Raw genomic sequence first — 24,200 nt, 5'->3', positions numbered from 1 at the left:
TTTTTTTTTAAATTTAATTTATAATACAGATAATTCAGCTTTTTTAAATAGAAAATAAAAATATAATAGACTATCTAAGCTGGAGTAAAAAAAAAATAATAAAATAAAAATAGTATATTTATTTTTAGTAGTCTAACTAGTAATAAATATATAGTTTTTTAACTATTATATAATATAATTAATATATATAGTCCAAACCAAGTTGTAATTATATATATTTATATATATTTTTTATTATAAAAATAATAGTTTTATAGAAAACTAAATTTTATTAATATTACTAGGATTTTTTAATTAATTTTTTTAAATAGAGATAAAAAAGATATTAATACTTCTCTTAATTATTATTTTCTAATTTAAAAAGCTTATTTTTATATATTTTTAGATAATAATTAAAATAGTTAGATTAATAACTACTTAATCTAGATATATCTTAACTATATTAAAGTCTAAATAAATATAATAAAAAAATTTTAGTATTAAAAATAGTTAAAATAGTTAACTGTCTTTTTTTTAGCTATACTGCAGTTAGATATAAAAATTTTCTTAACCTGGCTATAACCTGGCGGTCAGGTATAAAAATTCTAATTAACCTGACCTGACCTGGCTGTTAGCCACTCTAGTTTTAAGCTTCAGCCGGGCTTTTAATCTGTTGATTATAAATATAATGCTAATAGATTTATTTATTTAAAAAGAAAAATTTGATACTTTAAGAATTATTAATTATCAAAAAAAAAAAAGAAATTAGCTACGGATTTTATAATATTTATATATATCTAGTTTAAGTTGAAATTATATGACTTGTTGAAGCGAGGTGTTACACGCACACACTGATGTTTTTCTGCTTCTGGTTCCAACAGCAGAACCCGATAATATCCCGTCCTGGTATAAGAACTGGCCTGTCTTATTTGTATTATTCTTTCTACTTTGGACTGTCTTTATCTCAGTTCTTATAGTATATAGATAGTAGAAAATATAGTACTGTAAGACATAATAAATATTACTAATCTAATAACAGAGAGTAAAAATATAAACCAAAGTATACTAGCCCGGAGAAGAGCTCGACCGAGAGTCGAAAGACGATTGTTATAAAAATGGAGAACAGGGGGAAGAATAGTAGTTGAAGAATGACCTATTCTCTTGTGTCCTTTTGTGTATTAAGGCTGGCTCGGGCACAGCTTTGGTGCTAGTTGATGTGCGATATGCTGTGGCGCATCAAGGTCTCCTTCAGCACATATGAGAATACACACAGGAAAGGCCTATGTGAAGTTTTTCGCTATGCTGTACCTGCCTGGCAGGTGAAAGTCGCTTTTACTAACTGAGGATGTGTCTGTAAACATTGCAGCCATATGCAAGAGCCGCACCAGACGAGACAGACACATCCTCATGCAGAGTAAAACATATGACCGAGTCTGACTCGGGGCACCACATCGAAAGACGTAAACAAACAATGTCCGTATCCTCTGATTTGCAGGCCCAGCGGCACCTGGATCCCCCGTTCCTTCGACTAACCTTGATGGCTGCTGCTCATCTCCTTGGACATCTTTCTCTAGCCGTCCCTCCCCCAACCCTCCCCTGAGCTCATCTAAGCCCCCTCTATCATGCAAGTAAATCGAAGAATACAGCGGGACCCCGCCCCACATAACCAGTTTCAACTCCGCGTCCGCATCCCCAACCGCCGGATGACACAGCGCCGCAAGCGCCGCACTGCACTGGCCCGCGAGGGGCATCCAAGTCCCAGTCCGCCGCCACCACCCGAGGATAAGTGGACGGTGTGCGCGATGCTGTCGTAAGTGAGAGATATTTTGATTATAATGCAGATCATGAAGCTGGGAGAATGGGATCAGTGGGAAGCTGGAGAGGAGAGGCAAAGTAGGGCTGGAGGGGGGCGATGGCTTCTAAGATAGAACTTAATCCGAAGACGATCAAAACCGGTAGATGGATAGCTCCACCACTCAACTCCTCGAGCCATGTCGGCGTGGGAGAGAAGACATCGACCGCGGATAGTTCGGTCAGGGCTGATGAGAAAGGATGCCAGTGCATCCCCAACCGTCAATTCTCCTTCTCGATATAGACGATGCGTCACAGGAACGGACAGCAGAGAAGGGTATATCCCAACGGTTGTATAGTCAGCATATCTGTACTACTAGGTAAGGTACTGCTAAGTATCAGACCCATGATGCTTGCCTATGGAATGGTGTCAAATTATGAACGGAACCTAAAGTACAACTCTTCCGGTAGTTCTGCCAACTTGGAATCCAATTTTCAGACTACTTCAAGTAGAAAGCCAGATCAGCATCTTCTGCTCGCTCCCACTCCAGCTCGCCATTCCCAAGATATGCAAAGGGATCTGAGGTTCGATATTTGATGTCGAAATCTTCGCCACGGATATAAGAGATAGCTTCTGCAAAGGGAAAGTGTTAGCATCACTACATATTTATCTAGAATACCCAATCGTGGAACTCGCCCTTGTACTGTAATACACTTCCTGGATACATAGCCGTGACCTTGGTCGTTCCATTGTTGTACCAGGCCTGACACCCAGTCGCCCAGACAGTGTTTCGGAGGGCCGCCTGCGCACGGCTATTATACTGCCTGAGTATACTGTCCTTAACCACAATCGAGCTGTAACGTCTTAGTCTTGCTCAGACGGGTGGGAAAAGTCACTCACTGAAGATCCTCTCGTGCAATCTTCTGAATCCATTGCAGGATATAATCTGCTGTCCAGGCAAGCATTTGCGGCACAGACCCATGTCCAATGCAGCAATTCGGGCCTGCAAAGATGAAATAGTTTGGCATACCAGCTGCACAGGCAGAGAAGTATGCTTCGGGGGTATCCTTCCACTCTTCAGACAACTGTCGACCGCCCCGACCCACCAGCTTCCAGGTAGGAATAAAGCTCGTGTTGAACCCCGTAGCACAAACGATAAGATCAAATTCCTCTTTCCCTTCTGTAGTCTGAATCCCAGTCTCTGTAACCGATTGGATGACATCAAAGTTCCATGCTGCATTGGGCTGTTGCATAGCTTCAAGATAGCCGTCACCCGGACTGAGACGCCGGCATCCAATTGAGGTTTTGGGAATGAGTTTATCGATAAGTTCCGGATTATTACCTAGACGTTGCCGCATGATTGATTCAACAATTTTCTTCAGTGATTCATTGGGCTCAGTTCCGGCAAGCATTAGTTTATACACACTGTTAACACTGGAAGTTGTCAGCAGGTCAAAGTGGACAATATAGAGGGGTGACGAACGAGCACTCAACCTGCTTTCTGTACGCGAGGAATGCCGCAGGATCATTACGGAACCGGCTCCTCTCCTCCTCAGTATATTCGAAATTGGTTCCCATTCCATCTGGCGTAATATCGGGACACAAATTGGTCGAGACCCAGGTCGGTTGCCGGATAAAATTCACAATTCGTGCTGCCTTGGGCTGCAGTGCTGGTATGATCTGCAATCCTGAGGAACCATTCCCAATCACCGCAATTCTCTTGCCTGTCCAGTCGTAGCTCCTATCCCATGCTGCCGTATGTATCAACTTTCCCTGATACATATCCAACAACCCGTCAATCTCTGGCCACTTCCATTGATTCAGGATACCACTTGCATTAAGCAGAATATCTGCTTCATCACTCAGCGAGGCATCCGTTGAATTGTCGTTGTTTTCATGATTCTGTACTAGCTTGAGATTCCACTTCCCCTTGGCTTCATCCCAGATTGCTTCTGTCAAGCGCGTGTTGAATATAATGTGCTTCTTTAAATCGAACTCTTCCACGGTATCAAGAATATACTTCTCAATCTCTGGTCCCCCAGCATAACACTGCGACCACTCGGGGTTTGCCTTGAATGGAAAGACGTAACTATGGGCGGGTACATCGCACCCGACTCCTGGATAGATATTCTCGAACCATGTGCCTCCCACCTCCGGGTTTTTCTCGTATATCACAAAGTCAACAAAATCAAGCGGGGCTTCGTGCTGGAGCTTGTAGGCGAGGTTCAGGCCGGAAATACCAGCCCCGATGCAAACGACGCGCAACTTCCGGGATGCGAAAGCGTATCTTTGGAGATCGACAGGGTATTGGACAGATTGCATTGTTGTGGTTGTCATGGGGAAAATGGGCAATGATAAACGAGACTGGCAAGGGGAAACTGGGTGATATCGTGATTCGAAGATGGCGTGTATCGCGTTCCTTTATAGGAGTGAAGGGAAGGGGAAAGCGGGTGGTGACACTCATCCTGCGACGGTTCGCGCGGAGGAGGAGGGGGGGGAGAGAGAAAGGGGGAAATGTGGAAATGGGGAAATGGGTTCAGATCGAATGGTTTTCCATCGTCTCAGGGCTGTGACTTAGCGTAGTTCCAACAAGAAAAGCAGCTGCCAGTATCAATATCCGACTCGTGCGATTAGAGTGGAGAAGGCCGGCAAGACGTGGGCCGACCCTTTGCCGGCTATGGTTGAGTGGTTGACATTTGACACCCTAGTTCACCATCCATGTAAATTTAATATACTATATTTTAGAGTCGACTATTAGTACAGACGTATATTAAACAAACGAAATAGAACGGCCCAAGTAAGCACTAAGCAGAACAAATGCCCCGGCCGACTAGCCCTAACTGCTGACCTAACTTATTGAAGCAAGTGTAGTGGGTCTGGGCTTCGGGCCACCGGGAGCCTGCTCCGTACTCAAATCTTCGAAGGAGATGTTGCAAAATAGTCACAGCGTTAGGTATGTACAACTTTCAATATGAATTATATTTTCCAAAGCGTCCGGCCTGGAAGTTGAGAACGTGCTGCTCAAGAGCGTTTTGATCTCGTCTTTTGGAGCACAGCATCCACGTCCGACAAAGTAGCGTGTAGTCGGCTCCCCATCGTAATCTCGCAACTGGATTTAGCTTATGCACTATGCAAATTAAACAAGCAGGGGTGCATGGAATGGGTCATATGAAGTTCTTGCCACCCGGGGATTGCGTGAGAACGTTGCGGAAAACCAAGGTCAGATCAAGGCTCACCATTCTCCGCCAGGTACTTCGTTATATGCATCATATTTTCAGGTAACACGATGTCCGACACTTCATTTGGACCACCACCATCCGGCCTTGATCTCACAGCCAGTCATCATTCGAAGAATAATGCGGCTGTGATTTCAACCTATATTCTTGCTGCAGGCGCGATTGCCCTACGATGGACTACACGATACCGAATGCAGGACGCGGCGATCGCGGCGGATGACTGGATGATTCTGGCCGCATGGGTATGACACGCCTTAATACTCTGTGTCTTTTGACGCACAATACTTATTGAAACGCCTCTTAGATATCAGTGACAGCCAGCTTTGTCTGTACAATTATCGGTTTGTGCACCACATATCAATTCCCATATTTCACAATGCCTTGTATTCGAAGAACGAAGCTGACCGGTGGCATCGATTTAGGAGGAAACTACGGCCTCGGAAAACATGTTTGGAGTGTTGCAATGACCGACATTATGAAGCTGATGCGAATTCTTTTCGCATATGTTCTGATCTACGTGGTCACTGTCCCACTCATCAAGCTATCAATACTACTCCTCTACCGGCGAATATTTGGGATGAGCAAGGCGATTTGGTTCTGCGCAGTGCTTACGATTGGATACTGGCTGTCCTGCACGATCGCATTTCTAGTCTGCTGTCGACCAGTCTCTTATTACTGGAGGCAATACGCCGATCCCAGCAGCGGCAGATGTGTCTTCAATCTCTACCCATTCTATATCGGCAATGCAGTCGCCAATTTAATCACGGATGTGCTCATTCTATTGATTCCTGGGCCTGTCATTTGGAAACTCTAGATGCGTACTGCACAGAAGGTGTTGGTGTGCGGCATATTTATGCTTGGGGGATTGTCAGTACCTTTTCTTTTCTTCCTTGCTCCTTCTAGCAACTCCATCTTACGGAACACTGACCGGTTAATGTGAGTAGTGTCTGTATTGCAAGTGTTATCCGATTGTATTACTTGACATTTCTGAAGACATCAGTTGACATCACCTGGGTCATCGGCGACGTGTTCATCTGGTCCAGCGTGGAGCCGTGTGTGGGGATCCTGTGCGCCTGCCTACCCACCTTACAGCCCCTGTTGCGTTACGCGGTTAAGCGGTTTGCCAGCTCTCGGGTGGGCAGATATATTCTGCAGAGTTCCGGAGGAAAGGATTCTACTACGATAGCGGAAGGCCGTCGGACTGTACGACGAAGAGGAGTCTTGGATTGGCACGATGCATTGCTGACAACGCACAACGTGCAGGTTGAGATGAATAATCTGAGTAGAGAAAACGACGCTGACGAGCAATGGATAGCAGTCGAGACTAAATTCGAATTGGGCGAGGAGCTCAGGAGATGATTCTTTGCATCCACATGCATTTCGGGGTATGATCTATAGCAGCTGACAAAAAATGGAGTCTTGCCCATAGCACTTTGTGCTATATATGCCATATGCAGGTCGCTCAGCTAGTGAGCATCAAAATAAAGGTCTCGAAGGTCTTTGGCACTACGAGAGGGAGAGAGTACCAACAACACATTAAGGCAATTGAGACATACAAGCGAAGAATTAGCATTTCGAGGTATACTTTGGCTTATGGCACAACCGGCTACGGCGGCGGGATCAACATATTACACCGAATTAATTGCTTTAGATTTAGGGTCAATGCATGAAAAGGGGCCCGATCCCTGTTGTTACCCACAGGCTTGCCCACAGGACAGAACAGTCCCTAACTTTGAAAGCTGGCCTCAGGAACCAGAGGTATTAGCGTTTTTTACCAGGCTGGGAACAACTAAGCTAGGATATTTACCTCATTAGAAGGGCAAAATCTAGGCAATTTTGCCCAGTACTAGCATTGGACGGCAATTAAGGAAAGCATCAACCAACAGGCCTATAAATCACCCTGTTTCTCATCGTTGCCTGTTCAGACCCTGGTCGATTTATGCAATGGCATTATGGGACTACTATCAGTCTGTCAGCACATGTTTCTCCGTTCCGGATTTGGCGTATATCGGTAAAGTAATGATCCGCCTACCCCCTTTGTGTAATTCCCTAAACGCCTTCCTCTTTACCTTTCCCCTACCACTTTGTCTACAATATAGTTACTGGTACTTTGAGTCTATTCCACCTTCTTTCGGCGCGAGCAATAATCATGTCAGAAGAAGACTCCCGCTCTAGCCTAGGCACGGTTTTAGTAACCGGTGGCTGCGGTGGTCTGGCCAGCCAAATCCTCCAGCTTTTTGCAGAGCGCGGCTACAAACAGCTTCACTCTATCGACCTCCGACAACCAGCTCACTGTCTCTCTGGTGTCGAGTATTACAGTGGAGACCTCACCGACTCCGACGCCATGCGCCAGCTCTTCCAACAGATAAAACCCGATACGGTGATCCACACAGCCAGTCCCAAATTCGACGCCCCCAAGCATACCATGTACAAAGTCAACGTGGAGGGCACCAAGACCCTGATCCACATCGCCCAAGAATCAGGCACCCAATGCTTCGTATACACGAGCTCAGCCAGCGTCATCAGCAACGCCCAGACCGACCTCCACAACGCCGACGAATCCTACTCCGTGCTCCTCGAGGAGACCCAACAGCCCGAGTTCTACGTTTAGAGTAGCTAATAAAGAATCTAGATATTATTATAAAGAGTTACCCAGCTAGAGCTATTATTCCTATCACCCAGCCAGACTAAGAACCAGACACCGGCCCGCTTCTTGGCAGATTTACTATATAGAGACCAAAAAGACAGGAAAGATAGAAAAGAAAGCTAAGCTTGCATTGTGACAACAGCTATAATTCTATCGGTGTATATAGTTCAGAATAAAGGCCTCGCGGCCATTTCTCTTGTCTGGTTGATTCATCATCTGTTTATAGCCTCACACTTCCCTCCCCTTGTGTAGAGGTTTTCAGTACTCTGTGGCGACAAATCAGATGCAAATCACGTCGGCACTACGTCATCGATCCTTCTTCATTCCCCGCGATATCGCGGGAGTACAAGTACGCCTGCCATCCGCGCCTGCTGGGTCTACCCGACCAGTGTCAGCATCGGAAAAAAAGCACAATGAGCAGTATCAACAAATCGCCCGTCACGCCGATACCGCAACCCCGGTGGACGACGACCTCCCGCCAGCCCCGCCCGCGTCTCACTTGGCGCCTGATTCTATTCAGCGCTCCCTGTCTCTACATGCTCTACGCCCTCTATTGCATCATCTATGGCTTACCAGTCCTTGCCTCTCCACTTCCGTCCTATACCGGCCCCCATGGCGTCGGTGCGATCGACTTAGAAGTGCCTTTACCGGGCGGGCCTCGACGCGTGGCTGAGGCGGTTCACAAGGCCACCGGACAACCGGTCTTTGACGTCGAGACGCTTCTGGCAACGGTGTACTACCCGACCGACCGGCGATTCCGGTCGCGCAAGCCCCGGTACCCCTGGATTCCGCGGCCCATCAGCCTCACTGCCCAGGGCTACGCCCGCCTGGCCGGGATCGACAACCTCCTCATCCGAACTATTTTCACCGGGGTCCTATGGGTGGTAGGAGGCGCCGTGGCCATCCCCGCCGAGGTCGACGCTCCGCTTCTTCTCCGTCATTACGATAATAATGATACTACCGATGCTTTCCCCGTCACCGTCTTCTCCCACGGCGATGTCAGCTCGCGCACCGATTACACCCAGTTCCTCGCCGAACTTGCCAGTCGTGGCCACGTCATCATCGCCATAGAACACCGCGACGGGAGCGGGCCCGGATCCCTGGTCAAGTCGTCCGCCAGCTCCCCGGGTCGTCCGGTCCCGCCGCTCCGTCTCTCCGATATACGGTCGCCATCAGGGTTACCGACCGAGTTTGCCCGGGATGACTTCAAACGCGCCCAGCTGGCCTTCCGCGACGCCGAATTCCATGCCGCCGTCGACCTCCTACATGCCATCAACAACGGCACCCCGATCCTCAACACGCGGGACCCCATCACCACCCTCCCTTCTTGGACCGGCCGCCTCAACATGACCCATCTCACCCTGGCGGGTCACTCCTTTGGCGCCACTGGTGCCCTGCAAGCCCTCACCACCACGCGCTCCACCTCCCCCGCGGCAGGAGTGATCCTCGATCCGGGCAAGTCCAGCGGTCCCCTCAACCCCAATGTCACCGTGCCCATCCTGGTCGTGCACTCCAACTCGTGGTCCCGCACCGTCAGTCCCTTCTACAACCGCCCGCACTTTGACACCGTCCGCGACCTCGTCCGCGCGGTCCCCGCCCCGTCCTGGTTCCTCACGAGCATCGGGACGGCACATCCCAGCATCACCGATGCGCCGCTCCTCGAGCCGTGGCTTCTCAGCTGGACCACCGGCGCCACTTTGAACGTGCATGAAGCTCTGCGTGAATATGTTCGAGTCACGGATGACTTCTTCCACTATGTGCGCGAGGGTGGAGAACGCGGCATTCTGGGCGAGAAAGCAACCCACCATCTGTACGACGAGTGGGTGAGTCCGGAGCGGCAAAGGGAGTTCCCGCCGGGTTTGGCGAGACTTTGGCAAGTCCATGTTACGCCCGTCAACCAGACGCGGCCCATGGAGTGTCCCGTGGAGCTTTAATATAGATGGATATCTGCCAGGCGTGGCGAGGGTTTAAGCTGCAAACCATGTGACCATGGCCAGGCACAATCAGGCTTGCTATCACTAGTTAGCGCGTTTGTCACAGACCGATGAGACTAGAAGACAAGCAAGACATATCACAGAAGTCAGTCATACCTAATGTAAAACCCAAATGGTTCATCTACGCCGGCATGGAGATGCGATGGTTGATGTCCCCTCAGATGGCCGCCCTAAGGGCCAGGTGGAAGATTCGGGCAGCGCCTTATGAGCCATCGCACCATCCTTAGCACCCATTATCTGCGACAACATCGGTCGTGGGTCTTTACAGGGTGCTGACTTGTGCGCCCTTGTTTTGCATCGCACGGATTGCATTTCCTGCTTTCATGAGCTCCACAGCCTGCGCAAAGCATCCCCGTCCTCGACAGCGGGAAGTAACCCGAGTTGATGCCCCTGAACAGATGGATTGGTATTCGTTTAGCAATGCAATAAAGCTCAGCACCCTATCAATGACAAAAGCTACATAATCTTGATTCACTCCAGCACAGCCGCGGGCCCTCGAGATTCAAATTCCCCGAGCATAACTCTCCAAATACTCCGACAGTGCGCTGTCTACCACCATCCGTGTCAGCCACATGCACAAGGAACAATAGATCATGACCTACATTTGCTGACACCGTGCCTTATATTCAGCTCCACATACTCCGGTCGGTGCTACCAGTCAGCATGTTAGAACATAATCCCGTTGTGAATGCTTCTCAACATGATCAAAGATGGGCACCAAGAAGAAGAGATCATCGTACAGTAACGTTCGCGCCCCGGACCAGCCAATCCTGGACAATGCGCGCGTCAGCGAGGGTCTGCTCCCACGCCCCCGTCAGAATCCCCACGGCCGTCTCGAACCGCGTCAACGAGTCATGGCCGAAGTCCTCCAGCTGGGCGCGCGTGCGGCGGAGGTTCTCCAGTTCCGTCTGCAGTTTCTCCTTCTCCTGCGTCTTGAGGTGGATCCGGTAGTTCGTTTCTTGTGACAGAAATCACGGTTAGTGGTTGCGTTCAAACCGGGGGTTTCCATTGAGAAAAGGGGTCAGCCCGTACTGGATATGCCAGCCGCGAGACCGGCGATAGCGGCAAAAGAAGCGAGGGCGGTAATTACGCCACCGAGCTGGATGTTCGAGATGAAACATCAGCGATCGAGAATCTTGGGAATGGCTTACTACGTACCACGATCCACGGCGCGAGGGCGGGGAACATCTTCACAAAGGTCCCGGTGGCGGGAATTGACGCGCCGAAGACGATCTCGAAGGCGCGGAGGGAGCTCTCGAGCTGATACAGCTTCTGGTGCAGAGCGTCGAGCTCCTGCTCGACAAGACGGATTTGCTCGGTGATCTCACCTTCTTTGTCCTTTGCCCAGGTGGAGAAGGAGGCGACAAACGCAGCGAAGTCCTCCGTCACAGTGCGGAATCCATCGGTTATTCTCTGCGCGTCGCTTTGGAACGCTGTAGTTCCCTAGGATGGGTTAGTCGGAATGACCGCAAGAAGGTCCACCGCCTTCTCCGTACCTCTATGTACGTCTCGAGAGTATTCCTACGTGTCTGGATGGCGATGCTCTCATTTGCGCAAATCTTGAGGATGCTTTCGTCGAACCCTTGACCCAGCCTTGTTAGATCGAGCCCTAAGACGGGGGCGGGACTCACGCTTAGACTGGACGCTGACCGTGGCCGCAAAGTCGCGGCTCCCGGCCAGGACATCTCGGTACGCTTGCTGGAGATTGATGATCTCGGGTTCGAATGCGGAGTGATGGATCCGATCGATCTGCGCAATGCGTAGATGCAAGCTGACAAAGATGTTCTCAATGTCGCGGGTCGCCTGCGTGGCCTCGTCGCCGGCGCTTGCAAATCGAGTCTTGCCCTCGGGGGAGGATAGACATTGGCCGCACCCCACCGCGAAATCTGTCTTTTGCTGGTCGGTCTCCAGGGGCCAGTGGCCGTCGGCGCCGTTTATCAGGATGTCGATCTCGGCATCCGATAGCTTGTCCGTCGCGTCGAGGACTCTATCGGGCGTGACATCGTCGCCAACGAGGCCCTCCAGTTTTTTGGCGACTTCGTCGTAGGAAGGAGGGGAGTCCCCGGTTGTGTACGTGGGGGGTGCGTCATCCATTATGATAATTGTGTTTTGATCGTTAGACTACCTGAAGGTGGAAGGAGTTCTATTATATACTGTACAGCACAAGTGGGAAATAAGATCTACTACGTGCCCTCAATTACAGAACACCATAGCACAGCGGAGAACATCGGGATCCGACAGCTGAATATCTCCGCTGTGGCGTGGCTGAAAGGTCTTTCGTGCATGCCGAGCTCATGCAGCGGACGTAAGCGTCCTGCACCTTGAGGTCATTGTTCCAAACAAGCTGATAACACCCCGCTTTTCTCGAACAAAGCCAAAAACTCCTCGCACAGAATCGAATTCCTGTTAACTTGTACGACAGACACCACTCCCCATCCGCATCTTTCACATGCTTGCTCCCAGGAATCCAGCGCAGATAAATTGCCTTCATTTGTTGACCAGGCAAACACTTCTCATTCTTCCCCTATGAGTAGCAAACCACTTTATTCCTTCGGAATTGCCATTGCCCACCCAACAATATGTTCTCGTCGAGCTCCATCCCCACCCCCAAATCGCCACCGAGTACTGACAGGGTACCCATCGACCACAATCTCTGCTCAGTCCTAAGTACGCTTCAGCTGTGGCACACAACGAATGATGGCCCAGTGAAGAAAACATCCACCATCCAAGTATTGGGAAAGCAGAGTCGCACGTACATCGCCTTCGCACAAGAAGCCAGCCGCGCTGGGATGAGCAATGAGATCATCTTGACTGCGGTGATTGCCCATGTTATCATGTCCGGATGGCCAGGAACCGCCCTGCATGAGCAGCGAATCCGTGAGATCCGAGAGGTATTTGCCACGCTGAAAAGTTCAATCCCACAAGCATTACTCCGCATACCAAACATGCTGACAAGAATACAGGACCATAGGATTATGCTGCGTCATAATATCCCACTTTCTAACAACATCTGCGCCATCTATGACGGTACGGCGCTTCGACCCATCTCCATACATTAGGCTAAGACTCAGAATTAATTTATCGTTGTATCAGAGGTGAAGGATGATGTTGCTCGGTTTTCCACTGATGGATCTCTCTCGATGCACCAGAAAGTGCTACGCATTCACAATTTCATTGCGGTAAATCGAAATTACCACACTGGCTCCAGTGCGGAGAAGATCAACATGCTGACTTAAGATGCTGGCAGCGAATCCAATTCCCGACATTCTTTGTGACACTCACGAAGTACCGCCTGCTGGAGATCGCCTACAACCTGGCTAGTGCTTGGTCCAAATTCCCAGTCGTGCGCAGCGTCTCTGATGCAGTGGAGACGGAGGCAGAGAGTAGCAGCGGTCATGGTTCCACTGGAAGCTATAAGCAGGAAATTGACCGACTACGTGGCATGGCTGACTCCTTACCCTACAAAGTAAGCCTTCATGCTGTCCGATGGTGTCAATTTCCATGGCTGATAGGGCAACTTCAGGATGAGCTACCTATGGATCTCCTCAGCATACCAGTCTCAAAACAACAGCGGGTAGGGTCTCGACGAGCTCCAGACCCAATGATGCTGGTAAATTTTGATCGGCATACCTCCATCCTCATGCGTGTTTGGCAATGGGTCTTGGTGGACATCCGGCAGATTACGGTGTGGTTCGAGACCGCCGCCGACATGGTCGTAAGTCACACGTTTCCACCAAGTATACGCGTATGCTGACCCGTAGCTAGGCGTATCCAGTCTACATGCAACTCTGCCTTGATCGCGGAATGGAGATTTGTACGTTCCACGGTCAAATCCCGATCCATGCACACCAGGAGCGGGGAAAGCTGACATCTCTCATTTCAGACGCGGAGATGGCGCTCTACCTTCAACAGTACAGTGATGCGATGGTCCATTGGCTGGACTTCCCGTGAGCTGAAGACTGGTGAATTTCATGCCACGCTTGTGGGTTTCTAGCTGATCTTCAGATTAAGGCAACAGGTTTGTGGAAGCTATGCACCTGGGTGTCAAATCCTCTATTAACTCAGGCATCGAGCGGGGTTGGTGCCCGGAGATCTATTGCGAGTAGGCTAGTCTGCACTGCACGCTTCAGCCGTGCTCTCTCTATGCATACATTAGCGTCAATGACAGGGGTACGTTTCCCTGTTTATATTGCATGCATGTGCGGGGCGGGGCGCTTCCTTCGCTCGGCGCAGTGGCAAAAAAATAATCTATCAATCATACCCCACTCTACCTGTAAAGCATGCCTTTGCCACTGGAGATCGCTCTGGTCGTTCAGCCAGCCCTAATGCTGACAGAAGATCGTGCAGTCCAGTCAGTATGCATATTGCTCTTACGTATACTGTAGCACACCTTGTCATTGGGCTTTTTGGATCCGTGATCTAGTAAATATAAACGTCATGTTCCCAGCAGCAAGCAGAAAGTCCCTACTGGTGTCTAGCAGCCAAACTCATCATCCAACCTAATACAATCACCACGATCATGTCCGCCACAGCCCCCCCAGCCTACGAGCCCCACAGCTCCCCGCCGTCTTACGACTCCCTCGTCGACAAAGTCTGCCAGCTGGTCGGGTCGGACCCGACTCCGCAGAAGTTCATCGATGCCGCCGCCACGCTCTCCGAGAGTGAGATTGAGATCCTCAAGGACGGTGGTGACTTCAGCGACCCAATCAAGAACGAAAGGGACAACAAAGTCTTCAGCACGGGCGCAGCGAAGGGGCTGGCGTCGCCCGAGTGCACAGAGCACCTGCGCGCAGCGTCGAACGCGGCAGTTGAGGCGTCCAACGAGATCGAGCGCCTCTTCGTGAGCCTGCACCTCAAGATCGCGCAGATCGACCGCATCCATCATTCCGGTTTTGAGGATAAGTTGGTTGAGAACCAGGTGGTGGGTGGTCAGTTGTTGTGCCCTAACAAATGCTAACGGTGGCCAGGCATATCGAGTGCTTCTCGCCGACAGTCGGAACCTTGCGACCGATATCGCGGTTCATGGCAATCGTACGTGCGCTTTTTTCTTCCCCCGCGAGGTTCTGGGGTTTTAGGGGAAGTGATTGTAGCTCACGCTGCCTAGGATTCGATGACATGATTATCCCCTTCTGCTTCGATGAAAGCATTTCCGTAGATAGTCGACGCACAGTGCTGAACCGGTTTATTGATGTATGTGATTCCCGCTTTGCAGCCCCGCAAATTAGAATAGGAAAGACGAGAAATGTACTTTTTGGACTGGCAATGGCTGACGAATGTGCAGCAAATGGATACAGCGCAAGCCGATGCCCGTACCATGGAGCACAAATTCAGCGAGCTCCAGACAAACTTCACCTCGTTCATCGCCGACTTCTCTGTCTGGGCCCGTGACCGGGAAGAGCAGCTCAAGCAGGAGATTGCCCGGGTGCTGGAGGAGCTCGAGGAGCTGCGCGACAAGCTAACGTCGCTGAATACCTCGATCCTCGCGCTCGGGGGTGGCGCGCTGCTGCTGCCGGCCATCACCGCGTTGGCCGCCGCAAGTGGCATCCTCGGGCCTTTCCTTGCGGTAAAGAACAACCCTTTTCCATAATCGAGTAGGATTTAGTCTGACTAGAGATATTGCATAGATTGGTGGGCTGATTGCGCTTGGAGTGAGTGTCGCGGCAATTGTCTCGATGGCGGCGCTTGCAGTCGCCAAAGCCGGTCAGTTCCCCCCCCCCCCCCCCGAAAGTATCAAGCTTGATCAACAATTGAGACAACTAGCTACCGAGTCGCAAATCCGCTCCAAGGAGCGGGAGAAAGCCTCGCTCGAGAATCAGATCGAGCAGATCCGCCTGACCCGCCAAGAGCTCATGGACGTGGGCGAGGACAAGCTCGAGGCCTTCCGCGTCAACATCAATGTGCTGCAGTCAGTCTGGACCAGTGTGGCGGCGGATACACGCCTTATCTCCGGCTATCTCAATGGTGCGCTAGAGCTTGCGGTATGTGTCCATGAAAACATGACTAGGAAAAGAATCTTGACCATGTCGGTTGTAGGATATGCCGGAGTGGATGCAGTGGGACTTGGAGAGTGCGAACTCCGTTTGTAAGTCTCCGTCTTTTTGCTAAAGCTGGGTAGACGTTGACCTGACGATGTGTTCAGACAAGCCAATGGCGGAGTATTTGACCAACTATGCCAAGGGGACTCCGAGCTAAAAGCTTTCAAGTATCCTGCGTTTGCTTTACATCATCGATTTTGGTATTCGCGCAGATAGACCGTCTTCCTGGCGCTGTGCATTCGTCGTAGTCAATCAATCTTATACTCTAGGCTGCTCAGTGAAGAAAGTGTCTTTTCTCAGGGCTGCTGTGAGCTAGCTCCAGACACCAGCAACTATGCCTTATACTTCTGTCTCTAATCATTGTTGTTGTCTATATATCGTCATAATTCCAAGACTATGCCGTCTACCGCTACGCATTAGGCCAATTGACGCTTTACTTTCCGGATGTCTCAGGGTGTGTATCGCGATCAGACTCTTGTTCCGTAGCCGCGTTCTCAACATGTCAAGCTTGGTAGAAATGGGATACAGGTTCGAAGAACTCATGACTATGCATAAGTCTATATCGAAAGGTGTAGTATTTCTATAGGATTTATCTTGCACTTGTAGGAAAAGTACACCAGTCTTCTACTGAATAAAGATATACTTATGATATAACTTCTACATTGACCTGAACGAGCAAAATCCTTACTAGTCACAACTGTGTCTTCTCGGGATTCGCTTCCAGATTTATGCCCTCAGCCCCAGGGGAAGGGAGCATTTACCTTCTTCGTGTGACCAAGGCCCCAAATGTCAACAGTCATCGCACTGGACCTTGCCGGGGATCTCCAGTGTTTGATCCGTTACCAACATTCCCATCATTCAGATCCTTATTTATATCCCCGTTCCTATCCTCATCCTCATCAACATCCTCTATTGTTACTATTTGACGTCGGGAACTCGTTTCCTGGCGTCCGATCTCATCTGCGCCCGAGTCCGCAGTGCCAAAGCTCTCACCACTACTGCTATCCTCGTCATCATCGTTAAGTAACCGGGTGGGAGGAATGGAACCGATGGAGACCGCAGGATCAGCACGGGAGAAGAGCGAATCATCACTGCTGCCACTGTTGCTGCTGCTGCTAATCGGCAGCGAGCGCTGACCGGTAAAGGTTGGGCCATATTTGAGCGCAGGCTTGGTTGAAATCGGCGATAAGGCGAGGGTGCTTGGTTTTTCCCGAGGCCCACAGTCGAGCCCGTACATCCGATCAAGGCCATTCCTCAGCCGATCTTGGATATATTGAGGGAGAAGGGCGACATCGCCCGCTGCCGCTTGTTGAAGGGTGAGCTGATGCACCGCGCGCTCCTGGTGATTCTCAGCGTCCAGGAGAGCCCGCTCAACGGTGGCAATACACCACGCAGTCAGGCCCGGGAAGGAGAACGATATCCGGGTGGATGGTGTGAGTCGCAAGTCCGCGAGTAGTGACTGACGCAGGAGCGATGTGCTGGTGAAGAGAAACTTCGCCAGGCAAGTTTTATGGTAACCGAAGCGATCGCCCTGCGTTGTGATTTGTAAATCTGCGAGGTGCACCAGCTGCTGCATGGCGCCGAGCGGGGAACAATGATGAAGCAATTCCGCTCGACAAAGGGCCTCGGTGGCGTAGTCGCCAAATCTATGCATTCTAGAGACGGCGTCATAGAGCTCGATGTGCGAAGAAGTGGTGATGCTCGCCTCGGGGGTCCAGCCTGGATTCTCAGTCTTAATGGGTAGGTATATCGGCACTGCGCCACTCCAGATGGTGAGCCCCGGAAACTTTGAGAGATGATTCTCTAACCCAAAGCTCATCTTGTCTTGCCCCTGACGCTTTCTTCCGAGCTCGGCCTTGACAGTCACCCAGCGGCAATAAGACCTAGTTTGCTCAAGCTCCGCGTGGTTTTACCGGAGCATAGCGACGAGGGGTTCGGCGTGCTGAAGGCTTCGGTGAGCGACCGACAGGTCATGCTCACTGGGGGTCGAAATTGCATACGAGAGGAACTGTTGACTGACAGTGACGAGTATGTCTAAGAGTGCGAGGGCGGTGGGCTCATCATACTGCTGGCTGTTCCAGTCATCCAGCAGGCGACTGAAAGAACTGTGGGCGAAAATGCTGAGGTCAAATATCCACTTCCAAGTATTAGCCGCGCCATCTGCTTCAATGGAAGCTATCATGAGATCGCGAGCATCCCAAACCCTGCCTTCTGCCAGCAGAAATGGGTACAGATCGGTGCCATTCGACCAGAAGTCAAAATGATGCTCCGGAATCAAATTTGAATCCCTCTCGACCTGCCAAAGAATCTTGAGCGCATACCGAAACACCTGCACCTAATCGAGCTCATTACTACCGGGGCGCCGTAATTTTTGGGTGGGGGATACTGCGGAGTACCTCTGCAGAGTCCAGGGGAAGATGCTCGCGTCGGCGATATCGCCGCAGCTTGCGCATTGGAGTCTCCAGTGCTCGTACGCTCGCGTACGCTTCACTCATACATCCCTGGAACTGTATGGCCGCGAACGCTTGGATCAGTGCCAAATTAGCATGGTAAAGAAAGGCGGATGGCTTTTCTGTTACGTTGACGGTCGGGAGAGAAAGATCCTCCATATCTCGAGGAAACTTGATGTGGCGAACGCGCTCATACAGACCTTGTTCAATCCGCATGTCGGCATATTCGAGTAGAACTGGCAGTAAGCTCGCAAACTCCGCAAGGGACTTTTCAAAGAATTCCTCGGCCACTTCAAACCTTCCCAGGCGTTTCAGTCTCGCGAACTCTTCTAGCAGACTAGGCACGTCATCGACCACGTCTAGTTCGTAGTGAATCGTGATATCCTGGGCGGAGCATGGCGTCCAAATTGCTTGAGGGTGTCGGAAGACGAACTCGTCGTTGTTCCCACTTAGGGCATCGGTCTCTCTTTTGGTTGGGGCCAACTCTGATGCGTCTTGTTTGAGGCGTATCAGCTCGCGATCGTGGGTGGCGCTGAGGCTATTATCGCCAGAGTGACCTGGGCGGACCAGCGCATAGCCTTCCGTCGCCTGATAGCCCTGGGCGGGGAATTTGAAGGTGCGACCTGGTGCGGATTCCCGAGTTTTTGCGAATACTTCGGGCCAATGGCCAGCCATTCCGAGTCACTAAAAGGCTTGATCTATCTACAATGAGAAATAGAGGGCTACCGGTGAGTGAGTGCAGAAACCACTGTATCTGGGAAGGTGATGAGAGACCGGAGACTCGAGCGAGCGTTTAGGGAACGCCGGTATCGCACGGGGCATAATGCATTGCTGGGATAATATTAATGCCGCGAATGTAACCCCGCATTGCATGAATCAATAAGCGAACATGGATAGCTGAGCTAGGCTAGCCTGCTGACGCGTGGCTGTGGCAGTGCCTGGTGGCCCCTCTCCTCTCCTTTTCTACGGTTTATTACCTTAACTTACTGTCCACTTCTCTTCCCTACTCTATCTTTGGAACTCAGACATAGCACAGCGACAGGCATTGGTGTCTGTACTCGGGTACTATGATCCTGGTCCCTTTGCGTAACATCTGCCAATGTCCCCACCCCTCCATGCTCCGCAACCACCATCAGTGACGTACTCCCGGCGGTACGGTCGCTCTTATCAAGGCTTGGACACAGTGGATGCCAATCTCTGCTATCGGAAGGTCGGCAATGTGAACGCTGATTGCCGTCTCCGTGTCTCCAAGTCGCAATGGGGGCAGCTAGGAGAGCAGAACACTTCCGCCGGGGTGGTTTATATGGATCTCGCGTTCGAGCAGTCGCCCCTGTGTGTTCTCCGAAGCGCCAGTGTGACAATATCGCTCGAGGACATCACTAGCAGTCGCCGTGCGCCAACCGATGGCCACCGATTCTCCTGGCGGCGCCGTCAGTCGGAGATCCATCTCCCAGCCCCCCTGGATCTCCGGATGACGGACTATTACGGCCCCAAGAGCTTAAGTGGAGAGCCTTCTCGGGTGACGGTCAAGAAAGCACTGAATCTCACCCCGGGAGTGAACGTGCTGGGCAGCGGTGGCGGGGGGTTGGGCATGAATAAAGCGAAGCAGACCAGCTACGAGAGTCGGTGGTCGTTCACCGGCCGTCTGTTACCCACCCCGCCGCACTCCTCGGCATATCGCACGCTGAAGTGGGAGTTTCACGAGAGTGATCCCGATCACCAAGCATTGCGCAGAAGCATGTTCCACACCGCGTTTGCCTTCCACCATGACAATCAGTCCTTTCACATGAAGGTCGAGATTCAGGGAAAGCTTCACCGCCACCGAGATCGTCTGAAGAACCGGGTCCGCCAGATGAGGTTTCCCGATCCCTTCAAGCAGGGCCAGGGAGTCAGTGAGATTCTCGTTCACCCCAGTAGCGGGAAACAGTCACGCCCTCACCGGCTGGATGCCCTTGCTCAAGGCCTGCCATACGCAATAGAACGAGAAAACATGTTGCAAACATCGGTCCAGCTTCCAAGTGCCCAGCAGGTGTCTTTTCAGGATATGAGTGCAGGACACGGCCCTAGCATGGCCACTCTACCAGTGCCCCAATGTTTATCCGCTGCCTCCACTTCGATCTCCAAGGGAAATGAGCCCGGGACGCCGCCTCCTGGGACCAATTCAGTCGACGGGAGTAGTAGAGCCACCACTCACAGTCGATCGATTGTGGTTGAATCTTCGCAGGCTTCTTCAGGATCCGCGTCTGAGCACAGCGACGTCCCAAGTACTGCTAAAGAGACCGTAGACATTCTCTCGCAATTCCCACTCTTCCTGGTTATTGTACGTATGATTGGGAGTCTTCTAATTTCCTTCGTGGGGAAGCGTCAAAGCGAGCAGAAACAGGACCAGGATGCGAAGGATCACGACTTAAATCGAGGCAGGAGCAGGCTGTTGCTGCTCCATTTGAGTGGGCGAGACTCCGGGGATGATGCCAATCAGACCCATCATGTTGTCCGTACGGACTAAGCTCAAGTAGGTACCTACTATGTACTAGGAACTCGACCTTTAGGCCGATTGGTCTGTTGATTGGTCTATTGGCATGAATGCATGCACGACTCGTCACACTTATGCGTGTGACTCATCTCAGGCTGCCGTATGTTGTTCCCCTTCCCTCCCTCCTAGGAGCGCGTATAAGCCCCTCGTAGACCTGATTAGCAGTCATTGATTACCACGCCGACGTCACATTGTCATCGTCATGACTAGGGTGGCAATTGACAGCGATTCCGAATTCGAGGCAAGGCATCACCATCGACGGCCGCGCGCCAGCCTTGATGATGTTGAGATTACGCCAGTCGAGAGAGCGCAGAAGGAGAAGCAGCCGAGCAGGAGATCGGTGACGTTAATTCGAGACGAGGCGCCCACCCGTTCCACCCCGGAATTTCCACTTCGCCGCAGTCGTGGACGAGAACGAACATCCTCTCATGGTAAAAGCTCAACAAGGGGGCACATCAGGCGGCTGGTCGATCTCGACTATCTCAAGGCCATCGACGACGTCGATGACATCGACGATAAGATCGCCAGTCTACTCCGATTTGAAGAGGCACGGAAAGAAGAAAGGAGGCAGAAGAAACAGGAGGAACAGGAACTACAAAGGAAGCTCCAAGACCTTTCGCGGGAGGCTGCTGAGAAAGAAGCGTTGGAGCGTAAGGCACGGGAGGGGAAGTTGGATTCCCTCGAACGCAGGCTTGAAGACCAAAAACGCCGCGAGGAATTGAGAAATGAGATACGCCTAGAGGAGGCACAAAATCTGCTAGCAGAACAAGAACGCGCGGCTCGCGAGGCGGCAGTCAAAGCCGCTGCGGTGGAAGAATACAAGCAAGCTGAAGTGCGCCGACGCCTTGAGGAAGAAAGACTTCGATCCCAGGTATGGCAGCAGTGTCGCGCTCAAATCGAGGCAGAGCTTGGCTATTCCCTCCCTCATGTCAAGTCCATTCTCGATGATTTAATCGTGATACGGCGGCCAGGTGGAAATGGAAGAGCGGTTCCTCGACGACGGCGATCGTCGTTGTTGACAAGTGATGCAGATGATGAGACTCGAGCTAAAGCCAGCCTCTTTTGTCCTATCAATGAAATTATGCTTATATGAGGCTGGGCGTCTCCTCCTGGTAAATATATGTTCCCGTCGCTAATTTAGAAATTGTTGGCTGCCCTAAGGCTTAGATAGCCAGGCTGCTCACCATGCCCCATGTTGTTAGTTTCGCTCAAATAACCTCACGTAGCCTGAAATTGGGAACTGGTTAGCCATCCACGTCCCCCACAGCCATCGTCCGTCCTGTCTGTTGCTGCAGCTCAGAATTTGCGAGAGACAAAGAAGATATGAAATCACCATCAAAGCCAATGGCTGAGTCGCCTGCCACCTAATGTTATTTCCACCTTCCTTGTCGAGCTTCTGTGCTTACCATCCTCATGGCAAAGCATCTTAACTGTACCCAAAGCGAGCGCCGGTCTTTGTGCCAAGGATTCTACAAGGGACCTTGTCCTGTCCACCTGTCCACACATCGGCTGCCTAGAAGCACAACGAATCATGATAAAGCACTAACAGTATAAGTCCGACGAGCTCCCTGCTTCTATCTCTTCGAGTCATAATCAGCGCCCTTCTTTTATCCCCCATCGAAATCTCCCACGCAGAAGACATATCACAAGCATGTGTTCACTCATAATTGCCCATTTTCCTCCTCACTCTCTATGTTTGATGTCATCGTCCCGCCTAGCCCACGCCATCATGGATTCATTACAGGACCTGATCAAGGAAGTTTAACAGTTGCAGATGGTGTGTCGCAACATCAACATCAGCCGTTGTATGACGGGTTACTGGGACAACGATAACATCTGGGATGCGTGACAGACAAGAATTCACAGCGGATTTCTGGGTGTCCCCGCCTCCCGACGCTGCGGAGACTGTTTGGATCTGGCTTGCTATTATGATGTTGGCATTCGGCGTCCCTTCGTTGGATGAGAATCAGGGACAGGAGTACCGGTTCAGCCTCGAACACCACGAACGCGCAAGGTAGTGAGAGGCAGAGGAACTTTTCATGTGTGACAGTCGATGTTTCTCGTCGGTCGCAAAACCAATTCCCACAGCCGCATGCGGTCCGGGTCTTCTGCGTGGACGAAAGGGAAGATGTATCGGGGTCAGACGAGGACGAAGAAGGCTTGTTTTGTAGAACTGAGGCCCAGGAGGTCGCGGATGAGTACCTGTCGGGAGCAGCCAGGCGAAAATCTCGCATTCATTCTGGCCGAAGCTCATCTGATGTCCATCGTTGCGTGGGATGAACGCGCAGAACCAGAGGGTGATCTGTCCCTTTGAGGAACAGAGTCAGATGGATTACTTCTGCATCTGGCATGACCATCTGATTGTTGAAGAGATGTTAAAGAAGCTGCGTCGAGTGGCCCATGGCACTCCCTGTGCAAAGCAACCTCGCTTTGCTGCATGGCTGCAACCTTGGTTGTCCTTGCCGTCGGTAGACTGTTGAAACTATCGAGCAGGTAGAACTCGCTCTATCTGATCTCAAATTACAATCAATACTTGGAGGTAAATATCGTCAGCGGTCTTGAATACTAGTAGTAGATCCTAGGGCTTAAATATATCTGTTTACCCTATTACGGAGCATTTTACCATCGTCATTGTGAATTATTTTTTACTTGTACGAATGCCTAGATCGGAAATATGATCAAGGATGTGGTAGATGATATTGCTCGATGGTATTGCGTCCGCCGTCCCCGCCGAATCCGCGCCCCCGTGAAGGGGGGTCACTGAATGACTCAGTGACTGCATGATGTTCGGTTATAAACTTTTGTTTTGGACACTTTCACAACATCCGGTGCTGTGGTCTAGTGGTATGACGTCACGTTGTGGCCGTGCCAGCCCCGGTTCGATTCCGGGCAGCGCCACTTTTTTGGCAAAGAGGGCCCTCTCTCATCTTTTTGGGGTTCATACCAGGTTGAGGTGAACCCGACTCAAATGTATGGGATGAGCAGGAGCATGTTGACTGAAGAAGCATTTCGGAGCAGTACAGAAGTCTACCTACAGCCGACAGTCTCTTTCGCCTCCTACTAATAGCTGGTTATGTTTTGGTGGAGGCTGCTAACATGCGCTGCGGATCGCGAGGAGCATCAATGTCGATTCCATCAGTATGTTCTTGCGTTTATTAAGGCTATCTTGAGATAAATATGGTATCCAAGTCCATGAAGAGCGCAATGAAATAGGAAATTGTTCATCTCCATAATACAGTGAAGACGCCCAGAAGAGGCCGACCCAACCTCAGGCGTCCGTCGCACAGGCCACCCAGACCGTCGTAGTGGAATAGATGGTCGAAACAACCTCATCTGCCACTTCAGTCGTAGTCACTGTCTTTGTAGGCTGTGCACCAGCAGTCATAATTTGAGCAGCCGTGATCGGGCAGGCGGTGGTGGAGACCAAGATAGTCTCGGTGGTGAGGTAAGTGGTTCGGTCGCTGCTAGTACAGTGGGCTGCACCCGCCGAGCAGCCTGTCACCGTGGCAGTTCGAGTGCTGAAAATGCTTGAGG

The 24,200-nt window shown here is 51.0% G+C and overlaps 10 protein-coding genes and 1 non-coding gene across 11 annotated transcripts; 8 read left to right on the top strand and 3 right to left on the bottom strand.

Moving 5' to 3' along the window:
- Positions 1-2,270: 2,270 nt before the first annotated feature.
- On the bottom strand, positions 2,271-4,093 carry BO95DRAFT_461006 (flavin-containing monooxygenase; the record flags this gene model as incomplete). Its single annotated transcript, XM_025588791.1, has 4 exons — positions 2,271-2,404; positions 2,486-2,625; positions 2,672-3,205; positions 3,255-4,093. The coding sequence occupies 4 exons, from the start codon at positions 4,091-4,093 to the stop codon at positions 2,271-2,273; spliced, it is 1,647 nt and encodes a 548-aa protein (XP_025445269.1).
- Positions 4,094-5,057: 964 nt separating this feature from the next.
- Positions 5,058-6,366, top strand: BO95DRAFT_461005 (uncharacterized protein; the record flags this gene model as incomplete). Its single annotated transcript, XM_025588790.1, has 6 exons — positions 5,058-5,249; positions 5,312-5,348; positions 5,430-5,776; positions 5,837-5,874; positions 5,952-6,210; positions 6,271-6,366. The coding sequence occupies 6 exons, from the start codon at positions 5,058-5,060 to the stop codon at positions 6,364-6,366; spliced, it is 969 nt and encodes a 322-aa protein (XP_025445268.1).
- Positions 6,367-7,118: 752 nt separating this feature from the next.
- On the top strand, positions 7,119-7,618 carry BO95DRAFT_490193 (NAD(P)-binding protein; the record flags this gene model as incomplete). Its single annotated transcript, XM_025590605.1, has 1 exon — positions 7,119-7,618. The coding sequence occupies exon 1, from the start codon at positions 7,157-7,159 to the stop codon at positions 7,616-7,618; it is 462 nt and encodes a 153-aa protein (XP_025445267.1). The 5' UTR covers positions 7,119-7,156.
- A 429-nt stretch (positions 7,619-8,047) lies between these two features.
- On the top strand, positions 8,048-9,899 carry BO95DRAFT_440199 (PAF acetylhydrolase). Its single transcript, XM_025585902.1, has one exon. It carries the CDS (start codon positions 8,068-8,070, stop codon positions 9,586-9,588), a length of 1,521 nt encoding a protein of 506 aa, XP_025445266.1. The 5' UTR covers positions 8,048-8,067; the 3' UTR covers positions 9,589-9,899.
- A 251-nt stretch (positions 9,900-10,150) lies between these two features.
- BO95DRAFT_490188 (uncharacterized protein) lies at positions 10,151-12,035 on the bottom strand (the record flags this gene model as incomplete). The annotated part of the gene is made up of 7 exons (XM_025590604.1): positions 11,280-12,035; positions 11,145-11,230; positions 10,810-11,091; positions 10,681-10,747; positions 10,389-10,606; positions 10,251-10,299; positions 10,151-10,197 (listed from the first exon to the last, which is right to left on the bottom strand). Exons 1-7 carry the CDS (start codon positions 11,740-11,742, stop codon positions 10,151-10,153), a joined length of 1,212 nt encoding a protein of 403 aa, XP_025445265.1. The 5' UTR covers positions 11,743-12,035.
- A 402-nt stretch (positions 12,036-12,437) lies between these two features.
- BO95DRAFT_461001 (uncharacterized protein) lies at positions 12,438-13,754 on the top strand (the record flags this gene model as incomplete). The annotated part of the gene is made up of 8 exons (XM_025588789.1): positions 12,438-12,539; positions 12,612-12,675; positions 12,742-12,827; positions 12,896-13,114; positions 13,172-13,363; positions 13,414-13,462; positions 13,532-13,595; positions 13,667-13,754. The coding sequence occupies 8 exons, from the start codon at positions 12,438-12,440 to the stop codon at positions 13,752-13,754; spliced, it is 864 nt and encodes a 287-aa protein (XP_025445264.1).
- A 413-nt stretch (positions 13,755-14,167) lies between these two features.
- BO95DRAFT_461000 (uncharacterized protein) lies at positions 14,168-15,840 on the top strand (the record flags this gene model as incomplete). The annotated part of the gene is made up of 8 exons (XM_025588788.1): positions 14,168-14,569; positions 14,616-14,679; positions 14,753-14,838; positions 14,930-15,211; positions 15,273-15,348; positions 15,409-15,626; positions 15,682-15,730; positions 15,788-15,840. 8 exons carry the CDS (start codon positions 14,168-14,170, stop codon positions 15,838-15,840), a joined length of 1,230 nt encoding a protein of 409 aa, XP_025445263.1.
- A 639-nt stretch (positions 15,841-16,479) lies between these two features.
- BO95DRAFT_490166 (uncharacterized protein) lies at positions 16,480-18,811 on the bottom strand (the record flags this gene model as incomplete). The annotated part of the gene is made up of 3 exons (XM_025590603.1): positions 16,480-17,566; positions 17,597-18,018; positions 18,080-18,811. The coding sequence occupies 3 exons, from the start codon at positions 18,806-18,808 to the stop codon at positions 16,480-16,482; spliced, it is 2,238 nt and encodes a 745-aa protein (XP_025445262.1).
- A 460-nt stretch (positions 18,812-19,271) lies between these two features.
- On the top strand, positions 19,272-20,177 carry BO95DRAFT_330729 (uncharacterized protein; the record flags this gene model as incomplete). The annotated part of the gene is made up of 1 exon (XM_025581906.1): positions 19,272-20,177. A coding segment is annotated over one exon (906 nt), but the record flags the coding sequence as incomplete, so codon positions are not given.
- Positions 20,178-20,868: 691 nt separating this feature from the next.
- Positions 20,869-21,759, top strand: BO95DRAFT_460996 (uncharacterized protein; the record flags this gene model as incomplete). Its single annotated transcript, XM_025588787.1, has 1 exon — positions 20,869-21,759. One exon carries the CDS (start codon positions 20,869-20,871, stop codon positions 21,757-21,759), a length of 891 nt encoding a protein of 296 aa, XP_025445260.1.
- A 1,734-nt stretch (positions 21,760-23,493) lies between these two features.
- BO95DRAFT_t77 lies at positions 23,494-23,564 on the top strand. Its single transcript has one exon. It is a non-coding gene; the product is annotated as a tRNA-His (tRNA).
- Positions 23,565-24,200: the final 636 nt, after the last annotated feature.

Source organism: Aspergillus brunneoviolaceus (assembly GCF_003184695.1).
Source record: "Aspergillus brunneoviolaceus CBS 621.78 unplaced genomic scaffold BO95scaffold_13, whole genome shotgun sequence".
Taxonomy (NCBI): Eukaryota; Fungi; Ascomycota; class Eurotiomycetes; order Eurotiales; family Aspergillaceae; genus Aspergillus; species Aspergillus brunneoviolaceus.
Note: the sequence above shows the minus strand (reverse complement) of the source record. Positions and strands in the feature narration are given on the sequence as shown.